The sequence below is a fragment of the Henckelia pumila genome, chromosome 4 (genome assembly GCF_033568475.1).
Source record: "Henckelia pumila isolate YLH828 chromosome 4, ASM3356847v2, whole genome shotgun sequence".
Taxonomy (NCBI): Eukaryota; Viridiplantae; Streptophyta; class Magnoliopsida; order Lamiales; family Gesneriaceae; genus Henckelia; species Henckelia pumila.
This window is the reverse complement of record NC_133123.1, coordinates 204117776-204132442: the sequence shown is the minus strand read 5'-3', so window position 1 is coordinate 204132442 and position 14667 is coordinate 204117776. Positions and strand designations below refer to the sequence as shown.

The 14667-nt window shown below is 39.1% G+C and overlaps 1 protein-coding gene across 1 annotated transcript; it reads left to right on the top strand.

The window, feature by feature from the left end:
• Nucleotides 1-9464: 9464 nt before the first annotated feature.
• LOC140862641 (uncharacterized) lies at nt 9465-10879 on the top strand. The gene is made up of 2 exons (XM_073265674.1): nt 9465-10257; nt 10314-10879. The coding sequence occupies exons 1-2, from the start codon at nt 9465-9467 to the stop codon at nt 10877-10879; spliced, it is 1359 nt and encodes a 452-aa protein (XP_073121775.1).
• Nucleotides 10880-14667: the final 3788 nt, after the last annotated feature.

Below are 14667 nucleotides of genomic sequence, written 5' to 3'. Positions count from 1 at the left end.
TAGGGAATTATTTTAGGTGGAACAAAGATCATCCACCTGGGTTGGTCATAGGTGACCCTTCTGCTCCTCGAAAAACACGTGGTCAAATGATTAATGAATTCTTGCATGCAGCTTTCATATCTCAGGTAGAGCCCAAGAAGATAGATGAAGCTCTATCAGATGCCAGCTGGATTGAAGCTATGCAAGAAGAGTTGAATCAATTCACCCGCAACAATGTTTGGCATCTAGTTCCTCGACCGGAAAATCAAAATGTGATTGGAACTAGATGGGTGTTTCGTAACAAGCTCGATGAACATGGCACTGTTGTGCGTAACAAATCTCGGCTTGTTGCACAAGGATTCAGACAAGAAGAAGGCATAGACTTTGAGGAATCCTTCGTGCCAGTTGCAAGACTAGAAGCAATCCGCATCTTTCTTGCCTATGCAGCTTTCAAGGACTTTAAAGTTTATCAAATGGATGTCAAGTCTGCATTCCTCAATGGTCTACTTCAAGAAGAGGTGTACGTTGAACAACCACCAGGTTTTGTCAATCCTACTCATCCTCAATATATCTATAAACTTGACAAAGCCCTCTATGGATTAAAACAAGCACCGCGTGCATGGTATGATACATTACTAAAATTTTTACTGGAACATGATTTCCAAATTGGAACGGTCGATAAGACCTTGTTTAAATTTGTAAAATTTGATCATGTGTTACTAGTACAAATTTATGTTGATGACATTATATTTGGGTCAACTAACCCCAAGTTGTGCTCAAAGTTCTCTAAGATGATGCAGGAGAAATTTGAAATGAGCAGGATGGGCGAGCTAAATTTCTTTCTTGGATTGCAAGTGAAGCAACTTGAAACTGGAATATTTATCAATCAATCCAAGTATGCCAAGGAATTGGTAAAGAAGTTTGGAATGGAACAGTGCTCAACTGTATCTACCCCCATGAGTACATCAATCAAGCTTGATAAAGATGAAGGGGGAATCCCGATCGAGGTAACAATGTATCGAGGCCTTATTGGCTCATTGCTTTATTTGACTGCCAGTCGACCGGATATCATGTATTCAGTTTGTTTATGTGCTAGATTTCAAGCAGCACCTAAGCAATCTCATTTCATTGCCGCCAAACGTATAATTAAATATATTAAAGGAACTACTAATGTGGGTCTTTGGTATCCCAAAGATTCAAATCTTAATCTTATTGGCTATTCAGATGCAGATTATGCATGTTGTAGAATTGATCGCAAAAGTACAAGTGGCACATGTCAATTCCTTGGAGATAGACTAATTTCGTGGTCAAGTAAGAAGCAGACATCAATTGCTACCTCGACCGCCGAAGCAGAATACCTTGTTGCTGGCAGCTGTTGTGCTCAAATACTCTGGATTCAACAGCAGCTTAATGATTATGGAATCCGGTCGAGTGAAGCTCCAATCTACTGTGACAATACAAGTGCCATAGCCATCACTCACAATCCAGTGATGCACTCTAGGACAAAGCACATTGATGTCAGGCATCACTTTATCCGAGATCATGTCTTAAAGAAGGAAATCAGGCTGGAATACATCTCTACCGATCAGCAAGCAGCAGACATATTCACCAAGCCTTTACCGGACGCTAAGTTTTCATATTTTCGAAATATTCTTGGCTTAGTAGATCTAAGTTAGTATGCATGCTTTTAGGGGGAATGATTGCTAGTATGACTTTAATAGCTTAGCTGTTACATTGCCATAAATGTTGGCATATCATCCGCCTTTAGCTAGTCTCTGACAGGCTCCGTACTAACAGCTTTGTGCTTTGAACCAAATGACATTAATTGGGCGCGGTGATTATACTCTTCAAAACTTTTTGAATTTCAAAAATACTTTTCATGACATCACCATATGGCCCATAGGTTCCTATATATACTTTTTTACACTCGTATATCAACCTTTCACCATTGCTAAAGCTTTCATATTGCATTAAAAGTTCTATCGTATTACTATCAAGCTTTTGCTTACTCTCTGCTCGAGTTCTTATCTACAGCTATCATGTCGATCCAGAAGACTTGCCTTGCAACTTTGATTCCGTTATTGAGGCAAACAATGCAGGAATCACTGAGGTCTTCACCATGCTTGAAGCCTCTGGACTGAAGAAGTTTTTGGGAAGCAGCGCCATCTGCGATCTGCCTGTCTTGAAGGAGTTCTTTGCAACCGCTCAAATCGAGCATGGGACTGTCAAATTCTTGATCCGGACAGAGTCCTACTCCTTCAATCAAAAGTTCTTCGCCAGCACATTTGATCTGCCCTCCAGGGGTTTGACAAAATGCACGGATCTTCCCGATGGTAACTGCTCATACTAGTTGAAGGAATTCTCAACCACTGATGCTCCGATCAAACTGCCGGCTCAGAAGACATCTCTTAAAGCTCCATTCAGACTATTGACCAACATCGTGGCCAAGAATCTTCTTGCCAAGGCTGGATCGTACGACAAGGCGACGATGGAAAAATTCCAATACATGGCTTGTATCGCCTCCAAAATCAACATCAACTGGTCAGACATATTGTTCACTACTTTATGTGAAATGATCAGGGGAAAAGGGCAATCCGAGGGATTTGCTCTGCAAATTTGCCACATCTTGAGCGTCCTTGGAGTAGACTTCTCCAAGACTGAGCCTCTGCATCCCACCAAATGGCTCAACAAGTCTACAATCTTCAAGTTTCTGAACAAGAAAGAGGTTGCGGTCGACACTCTGCCTTCAACCGCAAGTGTTGTTGCTGTCACTCAACCACTTTCAACAGTCCCGGTAGCGGCCAAACCAGCCCATACCAAGAAATCTGCCAAGCGTCAACTTATCATAGAGTCTGACTCTGAAGAAGAATCATGTGAGCACGTTCCACTGATTCAAGCCTTCAGCAAGTCATCTCCTTCTGTCTCCAAAGCAGCTGTGCCATCCACGCCTGCAGGCGAGAAGAAGAGGCAGCACAAGAATTTAAAGTCCCTTTCTGGACTTGCTCCTACCGTTCCAACACCAATTCTGCCAACGGTCGAGACTACTACCACTACTGCTACTACTGCTCCACGTCCTACCAAGGATGTGATAATCAGGGAAGGTGCCTCATCAACTCCAAAGGTCACTCTCGCTGATCCCAAGGACAAAGGGAAAGGTGTGATGATCTACTCACCTAAGGCTCAACCAGCAGCTACTGTAGAGCTCAACTTGATCATCTCTCACGTTCTCCGCACTGTCAAGCGTCACCTACAGCGCTTTGACAGATGGCATCATTCCCGTACTCACCTGACGCTTGCTCAAATATTTCCTAAGTGGAAAGCTCTGAACGTTATTGAGCAGAAGATGCTTCTTTTTGCTGACACTGAAGACATCGTGGAGGCTCTGGGAAGAAGACAGCTCATCGACTTGAAGCTTCGAGGAAGCCTGATATCTCTGTTGATTACTGAGCGTGTCAATAACTTCAAATCCAAGAGTCCTACCGCCGCCGATGACTTTGTGATTTTGACTAGACTACAGAATAGTCTACGTCAAATCACTCAACTACTTCAGCACTTCCAAGCTCTTAACAACGTAAAGACGACAGCTTCAGCAGCTTGTATACAGGCTTATGGACTGGAAGCACAGGTGATGATGAAGACTTTTCTTACCCAAGATCAGGGTGAAGAAGACGTCTCTGCTATTACTCTTTCAGATGGGATTCTGACCGGTCTCATCACTGCTGACCTGTTTCAATCATCCGCTCTAAGATCGAGTGTGGCAGCATCTTCATCGGTCGACCCCGCCTCAACCGCAGTCCAAGAATTAATTCAACCGGAAGCAGCTGTGACTGCTCACTCATCTCCAGCGGCGACCGCTCACACCTCTCCCAGTCGTCTACAAGATTTTTTAGAAGTGATTGAACAAGAAATTCCTGTCACCTCTGTGACAGAGGCTCCTTGCAGCAGTGAAGCAGTAGTGCCCCCAACAGAGATACCAAGCACTATTGTATCACTTGCACCTCCAGAACAGCCAGTGACTGATGCTGACCCAGCACTTCAACCGTCTCCATCTACTGAAAAGTTTGTGGAAGATCTCCTAATGGATGAACCGAGTGCTGATCCTGCTACTCCACCAACCATCTTGGCTGCAGTCGAGACCCCTACATCTCCAACTGTACCACTATTGGAAGGTACATCAGCTAGCTCACCAGCCAGATCACCAGCACCACATCATCTTGAGTCTGGCCCGGCTTCACCAAGGAATGACACACAGAGTCAAATGCTTCAGACTAATGACTCATATATTGAAGCCATGACAGCAGCTCTGGATCACACATTGATAAATAGGCTTCATGAGCTTATGCAAACAGTTCGATCCGTTTCACAAGCCATCACAAACACATCCTCATGGGTTGACAATTCACGCACGACGATGATTCGGAATTTTGAGACCGTGTCTAGAGACCTTGCTCATCTGTCCAAAGAGATCACTGCCCATCATTGCACTCAAATCAAAACGCTCTCTACCGTCTCCGAACAAGTTGTCAGATCCGAAAACCGCCTTCATAGGCAGTTGAATGATCGGATGGACACTATGCAAGCTACTCTAATTGCTCAACTAGATGCAAAAATTGATACTATGCAAGCCTGCCTTGGCACTCAACTCACTGAGATCATCCTTCGACTCAACCAAGGTGATGCCAAAAAGGGGAAAGAAGAGCAACGAAGAGCAGCAGAGGCAAGAAGATGTGAAGAAGAATCCAGAAGAAAGGAAGAAGCCGACAGAAGAAGAAGAGAAGGCGATAGGTCAGGAGGAGCCAGTTGGTACAAAAGATGAACAACTTGTCTCTTCTTTACTTATCGCAGCTGTATCTCATTGTGTTTTTCTTCAGTAGGTGTAATAAGAATGCTTATTGTAATTAATGAAATTCATTCTCTCAATGAAGTTCATTTTAATGCTTTCATATTGTTTTCGGAGCACTTAAGTTTTGTCATCACCAAAAAGGAGGAAATTGTTGAATCCGACATTTTGGTGATAACAAACAACAACTCATTGTATAGGAATGTGCTGCCAATCTTTTGTATTTCAGGAATCTACTACAACTCCTACCGCAACCGTCTAAACCCTTCAAGTTATCTACCGGAAGCTTGTCAACTGCCTGTGTCTCTCGACCGGTTGCAGTCACAAGCCTATCGACTGGTTATTCAAACCAGCAGAGGATAAATCTATCTACCGGTAGAAAGTCAACTGCTTATCAAGATATCTCAAGACAAATACTTGAGACAAGACGTTCATTGCAAGATCTTTTATCAAAAGAAGAACCGACGTATCAGAAGATCTGTTGACTCTTGCATCAAGACAACAGGTTGCACTAAAATGGCAAAAACGCAGAATGACTACAGATAAAGCATTCGACCCTTTATACCAGTTTTGGACCCTGGAAGTTGTCTGCATTTAAAGAAGTGTACGATCTTCATGCAGAATCATCAATGCATTTATGAAGCATTAAATGTGCATTCAATGCAGCATCAGAACGTTCAAAAATAAAGACGTTATTGATTGACCTATATAAAGGGAAGATTGCTCAAGAAGTGACAAGAAGACAAGCAACACGAAAAATCTCAATCAACTCAATCACTCGAATACTATCAGAAGTCCTCATCTGATATACTGAAGCAATACTTGAGCACACTTACAAGATCATTCACTTGCTGCTCAAATAAACCCTCGCCTACAGTTTACATATCTGATCTTCAAGGATCATCCTAGGGTTTCCAAGCCTCTCGACCGCTCTGCAATTTGAGAAGCTCAACCGGACTATATTCATTATTGAAAAGACTTGAAGCTACTCTGAAAGCCTCCACCAGTCTGATAAGAACTGAGAATCTTATCTGTGTAAATCTAGGAGTTTCGGATTAGGCATTGGATAAGTCCTAAGTCTGAAGTGGGTGTATTGCAAGACGTTGTAATAACCAAAGTCTTCTAGTGAATTCCTTCCTAAGTGGAAGAAGGGGAGACGTAGAAGGATTAAGCCTTCGAACTTCCATAAATCGTGCCTTAGTCTTTACTGCATATTTATCTTATATATTGCTCATACATCGTGTTATAACTTGCCTTTGCATCACTAAAACCTCTGAACTATTTCCGCACTATTTAAGTTGTTCAAACCGTTTTAGAAGTTGAGAAAACAGATTAAGTGAACTAAACTTCACTTGATCATTTTGAAAAAAAAGAAAATAAGTTTCAGAGTGTATTCACCCCCCCTCTACCCTCTGAACCGATCTCAACAATTTATGTAAATAACTCAGTTAGTATATTCTAAAAGAAAAAAAAAATCAAACAGTATAATCTTTCCAAATATATGACACCCCATTATACACTATAAAATAACATCTTTAGCTAAAAAAAAATAAATGATTGAATTATCTCTTTATTTCTCTGCATGCTTCTCTACTCTCAAATTATAACAAGAGAGTTATTGTACTAAAATCTATTTTTGACCCATGAGAACATCAAATCCAATTTTGACCAACGTAAAGGTGAAAACATAAATAATTTTCAATTATATATTTTTTAATGAAATATATTCACAATATAACATATGTTTTACTTGTTGACTATTTATATCAACTAAAAAATAAACCTTGATTCACATTTTATGAGGTTGGATTTTTATTTATCGTAGAAAAAAGAATTAAAGAGCATAATATAATATGGAATAGATTTCTTGAAAAATAAAATTAAATAATCCAAATGAGAAACAGTACCATTATTATTATTTAATTATTCTGGTAGCACACTCCGGTCATCTTCGGTAATATATTATGTCAACAGTTATGTTCCACCTCACTTTTATGCAAAATGGCAAAGACCATAAGCTGTAAAACATCAACATAAACATAAAATTAGGATATATCTGAAAACTTATAATATATATAATATCACTAAAAAAAGAAATTGTGTTATTCATGATCCAAATACACATGTGCTAATTTACACAATATTAGAATTTAATATAAACCAAATCCCATAAAAATTTGAACACACCAAATTATTTGAGTTCAAGAAATTCCCAATTCAGTTACACGAAAAGTTTGTAATTGGCTCAAAAAAAAAGTTTGTACAAGTACCATATATAATTATATATAAATTCACAAAAACAAAATGAACATATACTAAATTACATTAACCTAAATTTAACCAAAAAACTATTCAAATCAAATTTTTTTGAATTTACTTATTTTTAAAAAATAACGATATAAAATGTATGCAATATAATAATTTATTTTAGAACCGACTTTATGTTAATATATATATATATATATATATATTATACAATAAAAAAAAAAGAAAAGAAAAGAAAGTAATAGTTCTTACATGGATTTTGATGAGATATAACACCAATTCTTGACCAACAATAACCCATCTTATGAAAGTAGAAATTGAGAACGAACGAAGCATGATAGCGTGTGTTGTCAGGATAATAGCACATACCCCTTGGCTTAATTGGCCCACAATCCACCATCGATTCACATGCGAACTTCATAAATTTTAACAAATCATGATCGGTGGCAGTGAAGGACCACAAACACCATGTATTTGTCTGAAATAAAAATTCAAAATAATTATTTTATGACTACCATTTAAGTTATATACACACGTATAGATATAGAGATAGCCACACTATTATTTAAAGAATCTACTAGCAAAAAGATATATAGGAAGAAAGAAAATTACAAAAATCACAGGTTTTGCTCTTATTTTTGGGGGTAAGAAGAATCTATAACATGTCTATGAGTTTTTGGATTAGGTGGATTCAATGTATTAAATTATTAATCATCATTAAAATAATTAATAGCAACTTACTATCCCTTGTGCATAACATCTCCGGGCAGCTACTGCGAAAAAGATTGAAACAAGAAAAAAAAAATATTTACTTTGTCATTTTACTTATATGACTTCGTTGTGTTTAGTGTTGCAAGTATTATAGCTGTAAAATTGCTATGAAATTAACGGCATAAATCTTTTCGAATATATGAATCCAAAATAAATGATAGTATATTTCAATAAATATGGTATTTACTTTATCCATGAATACTTAAAAATATTAAAACAACTGTTTGCTAATATATTCTCCTATGATAATTATATATCAATAATTTTGTATTTCTTTACTCTTGATTACAGGATCTTATTCACGTTTAATTTTCACAAATTACAAACCCGGTTATATTATAGGATATAGATCATATTACAAATTTAGAAGCACGAATTCGTCCATAATTATAAAATCGAATTTCTGGTGAACTTTGCAACAAAATTATTTCCTTTCTTTTAATGAGATTCTATGCTACAAATAAGAATAAATCCCAATTAATCTTCATTATTATTGATCGAAACATTTCATGGAATTGAGAGATACTCAATATTTTATATTATTGAATCAAATTTTAAAATTAAGAAATGTAAATTATTTTACTATATATAATCAGAATATTTTCTAACAAAAATTTTCAAGATCACAACCATTAATTGTTAAGATTCATTCTTTTTTTCTCAGGCACCGCACGACTACATCGTATATCATTTTGATGATTTTTTAATAAAATAGTAATTAAATTAAATGCTTACTGATAGGTTACATCTAAAAATTCAATTGGGTCTGAGCCCAATCATGAAGGTTCACTCCAAATATTTTTGAGGCCCAAGCTTATTTAAATATTATATTTATTTAATTCAAGCATACCCTAAATTCTACACAAGCCCATAAGAGGCTCAAGCCCATGAAACATTTGAATATCTATAAATAGCTCAAGTCACCTCATTATTAAGGTACACACTTTCTTTAGCACTATAACGCTCTACTCTTGATTATTATTCCTTGAGTAATCGCTGACTTGAGCGTCGGAGTGCCTTCGCCGGGAACCCTCCCGGCTCCTCTGACTTTGTTTTGTGACGTAGGAACAACCCACTGAAGATCTCTACCGGGAACATACAAGGATCCGTTGATACTCCGGATTTTGCGGAAGCAACATGTCATATACAAGTTATTTTTGGCTACATCATCTTGGCGCCGTCTGTGGAAAACTTGTTCTTTACGTCATTGAGAGCACATATTACTTCAAAAATATCTCAAGAAAATAATAACAATGGAAACGCACCGCCGAGTATTACTATCACCCTTGAAGACTTGACTGCGCTAATGGAAAACACAGCAGCACTCGCAGCAAAAGATGCAGTTGCTCAGTACCTAAAAACCCGTAAGCGCAAAAGCACCAAGAAAAAGGTTCAGATTGAAGGCTCGTCATCTCTTGACCCTAATAGCGAAGACCTAAATAAAGATAAGTCTAAAGTGAATGATAAAGATCAAGGGGGGACCAAGAAAAATACTACTCAGAAAGACGGTGAAGCAAGTGTTCACACAGTTCATGACACCTCTGGAGAAAACAAGATCACTAATCTAACTCGGAAGGATGGATCACGCACACATGTAACTTGAGAGAATATGTCCGCAATTTTGCCGTCACGTCGAAGCCCCTTCACTGATGACATATTATCTGAAGCATTACCAAAGGGAGTCAAAATCCCCAGCTTACCTGAGTTCAATGGAACGAGTGAACCCCAATACCATATTGAGAAATTATACGCGAAAGCGGATTTGTATGATATCACAGATGCTGCATATTGTAAAATTTTTCGAACAACATTATCAAGAAGAGAACTCACATGGTTAAATAAGTTACCCTCTGGATCTATTGCCAATTTGGAGCAACTTACTGACTGCTTCATCCACCAATTCTCAATTAATAAGAAATACCCAAAAACAGTAGCATATTTGTTCACTGTCATTCAAAAAGAAGGAGAATGTTTGAGGGACTATGTTCGGCGATTTACTCATGCGATGCACGAAGTCTTACACGTGAACCATGATTTGTTAGCTGGAATAATGCAACAAAACTTGCGCCATCGGAAGTTCAAGGAATCAATAGCGGGAAGACCGCCCAAAAACTTAGAGGAATTATTGGAAAGAGCTGAGAAATACATACGAGTTGAAGAATCTGTAGAGCCACACTACTTGCATAAAATAAAGAGAGAAGAAGATAAATCAGATATTAGAAAGCGAGACAAGAAGCGAACAACACAGAGCCTCCGCCTCCAGAATACACCCTTCAATGCACGACTGACCGATATACTGGTAGTGGCTGAAAAACAAGGATTGTTGCGTCCCCCTCGCCCAATGCAAAATAACCCAAAGCGCCAGCATTCGGACAAGTACTGCCATTTTCATAAAGATAAAGGTCATACTACAGAAGATTGCTTTAGTTTGAGAGCAAAAATTGAAAAACTCATAAAGAACGTGGACATTTGGGGAATTTTGTGGACAAATCCCGCGGTGAAAAGCTAGATGACAGGCGTCGGGATGAACAACCAAAACATGACTATCAAAAGTGCCATGATGAAACTGGGAAACAACATGAACGAGCTGATGAAAATTTGCCCTTGGGAGGGGTAATCGCTGTAATCACTGGGGGAACTGCTTGTGGCGACTCAAATAATGCAAGAAAAGCCCTTCTCTGGGCAGCAAAAGGAACCAACAATTTTTCTAGCCCCACATCCTTGTCGATATATGAAATTGAAAACATCCAAGATGGATTATCATTCAGTGAAAAAGATCTGGAGAACCCTCGGGGTACACATAATGATGCTTTAATCATCTCAGCCACAATCTCCAATTTTTGGGTAAAGAAAATTCTAGTAGATTCAGGAAGTTCGGCCGACATAATTTTTCATGATGCATTCGTGAAGTTGGGTATTAGTCATGCACAGTTAACTCCAGTCAACACTCCACTAGTCGGATTTTCCGGAGAAATAGTTGAAACTTTGGGAGAAGTAACGCTTCCTCTTTCCTTGGGTTCTTAACCCAAACGGTCTACTAAGATGATGAAATTCCTTGTAGTAAAGGCTTCATCTGCGTACAATGTGATATTGGGACGACCAAGTCTCAATATATTCCAAGCCATCGGATCGACATATCATATGAAGCTGAAGTTTCCGACTCCAGGAGGAGTAGGAGAAGCCATTGGTGACCATCGTCTAGCTAGAGAATGTCATGCGGTGACATTACGGGTTTCATCAGGAAATCGTAAATACAAATTTCTAGTGACGAAAGAGCACTGAAACCTGGAAAAATTTTACGTGAAAACGGAATACATTTGGTGGATGAGGAAGCTGAGAGCAAAGAAAGAATAACAGCAACCGAAACACTAAAACACATAGAAATCATTCCAAGGGATCCCAAGAAGATACTGAAAATTGGGACCGAATTACCTCCTGAATTGGAAGAGAAGCTGAAAAATTTTCTTGGTCGCAATTTGGACGTGTTTGCTTGGGGTGACGAGCCTCTGCCCGGAATACCTCATGAATATGTGCTCCATCACCTTCATGTTGATCCGAAAATGAGACTGGTGAAGCAAAAGAAAAGAGCATTTGGCCTAGAGAAAAATCGGCATATAGTCGCTGAAGTGGAAAAACTCTTAGCAGCAAGATACATCAGGCCAGTTACATACCCAGATTGGCTGCAAATGTTGTCTTAGTACCAAAACCTGGAGGAAAATGGCGTTTGTGTATAGATTTCACTGATCTCAATAAAGCATGCCCCAAATATCCGTTTCCACTCCCTCGAATAGACTTGTTAGTCGATTCGACAGTAGGATGCGAGCTGCTCACTTTTCTTGATGCGTATCAAGGATACAATCAGATTGGTCTAGCACCAGAAGACCAAGAAAAAGCAAGTTTCATCACCGATAGGGGGATTTATTGCTATGATGTTATGCCGTTTGGGCTGAAGAATGCTGGAGCTACCTATCAACGTCTGATAAATACCATATTCGAACGCTTGATCGGACATAACATGGAAGTTTATATAGAAGACATGCTCGTCAAAAGTACCCAAGCATCTAATCACTTGAAAGATCTTGGGGAATGCTTCAGTATACTCAGAAAATACAGGATGAAGCTCAATCTGGACAAATGCACTTTTGGCGTATGAGGAGGCAAATTCCTTGGTTACATGGTGTCAGAACGAGGAATAGAAGCCAACCCTGAAAAAATTAAAGCAATTTTGAACATGAATCCTCCAAAAAGTGTGAAAGGCATCCAGGAATTAACAGGACGTTTGGCCGCCCTCAACCGGTTTATTTCAAGATCTGCAGACAAGGGGTTACCATTCTTCAAACTGTTGAGGAGTGGAAAAGGTTTTCGATGGACAGAAGAGTGTCATCAAGCATTTGACGAGTTGAAAAGACATATGACCTCTCCGCCGTTGTTAGTAAAACCAAAGGAGGGTGACACCCTGCTAATTTATCTAGCAATATCTGCGGAGGCGGTAAGTGCAGTATTGGTCTCTGAAGTAGGACGTGAGCACAAACCAGTGTACTATATAAGTCAAACTTTACACGGAGCTGAATTAAGATATACAAATATCAAGAAATTGGCACTGGCTTTGGTAATTGCAGCAAGAAAACTACGTCCTTACTTTCAGTCTCATCCAATAATTGTACTCACCAATCATCCTCTCAAACAAATTATCTCGAGTCCTGAAGCATCAGGAAGAATGGTTAAGTGGGCTGTCAAATTGAGCCAATATGGAATTTAATATCGCCCGCGTCTAGCGATTAAAGCACAAATTATGGCTGATTTTCTTAGTAAAGATGACAGTAACTCAAGAAGAAAGCTCCACCCTGACATGGATAGTTTATGTTACGCCTTAAACGCATACAAATCTCGTGTAATGAGATTAATGTTTTTAATGCATTAAAAATTCTCATAATTAAATTGTTTTGATGATTACAAAACTCGATTAATTGTTACTAACAGTTTAAAGTGAGAAATTTGCAGGTAATAATATTTTTGAGTATAGACAATATTGGAAGCAAGAACCGATAATCAAAAAATTGGGAATAAAAATTCAAAAGTTCAAATCTGTCCAGGTTCGGACGACCCGAAGACAACTTCGGATGCTCCGAAGTATTTTCAGAATTTAATAAAGATCGGAGGACAAGTTCGAAGACTACTTCGGACGATCCGAAGTGAGTTCGGACGACCCGAAGATTTTCCAGAAATTAAATAAAGATCGGAGGCACTCTCGGAGGCCACGAAATGATTACTTCGGACGACCCGAAGACAGGTTCGGACGACCCAAACTCCTTTACGGCCATGAAGATTTTGTCAGAAGAAAATTTTCCGAAATGAATTTAATGCCGCCGTTCGGACGACCCGAAGATGACTTCGGACCACCCGAATAGTTCACCAGCCGTAAGAATTTGAATTTCAATCAGACAAGGTTCGTATGACCCGAAGGCCCGTTTGGACGACCCGAACCCGTTCGGATTGGCACCTATAAATACATGCCATTTGAAGCCTTCTCAACTCACCAATTCACTCTCAACTCTCTTTGCAAGCAAGTTCCTCTCCTACAAGAGTTAAAAGAAATATTTGTGAGATATATATTCAAAATCGAGGGTTGTTTGTATAAGTTCATTCGTGAGTTGGTTGCTCGGTTATTGTAAACACTTGTGTGTGAAGCCAAGTGTATTTACGAGTGTTGTGGCTATCCTTGGAGCCCTTAAGGCCAAGTGTTGAGTTGTATCGGCGCGGTGATCGTGTCAAGTTGTAAGGCTATCCTTGGAGCCATCAAAGCCAAGTCGTTCGAAGTGCTAGTGGATCCTTGGTTAATCGATCTTAACCAAGAAGGGGAGACGTAGATGATTTATCGTCTAACTTCCATAAACATCTCTTATCCCTTTTACTGCTTTATTTACATTACGCATTTATTTACTGCACTTATATTTGATTGCTTTAAGTCTTCCGCTTGCGTATTTGCATAATCGCTTTAAATTGCTAAAGTTGCCATTAGAACCTAAATCCCCCCTCATTAGGTTCTAACAAGTGGTATCAGAGCCACACTTTTGAAAAATATTTCCAAAAAAGGCTCTATGGAAAATCTAGCGAGCGATTATGCTCAAGGGCAATCAATAAATCGTCCTCCTCTTTTCAACGGCATAAACTACGGATATTGGAAAAATTGAATGTCCCTATATATTCAATCCGTAGATTATGATCTTTGGAAAGTTACGGTAAAAGGTTCCTACAAACCTATGAAAGAGGTTGAAGGGATTAAAATTCCTAAGGGAATTGATGACTTTACCAAGGAAGACATGCGATTAATTTCTCAAAATTCTAAAGCTATGAATATTTTGCATTGTTCTTTAGATATGAACAAGTACAACCAAATATCAATGTGCTCCTCCGCTAAAGAAATATGGGATAAATTGAAGATATTCCACGAGGGAACCAACCAGGTCAAGGAAACAAAGATTGACCTTGTAGTAGCCCGTAACCAAAATCAGTGATTAAGGAATTAATCATAATTACTTGGGTAGAGTTCGGAAGCTCCGAAGGTGAGTTCGGAAGCTCCGATCAGGATCGGAAGCTCTGAACAGGATCAGAAGCTCCGATCGATATTACGTCAGGCATGACGTGTGGCAAGATCGGAAGCTCCGATCAGGACCGGAAGCTCCGATCACCCCTATCCGGAGTCAACAAGTGATATTTTGACACGTGGTAGATCAGGATCTTCGGAAGCTCCGATGGCAGGATCGGACGTTCCGATCAAGGTTCGGACGTTCCGATCAAGGATCGGAAGTTCC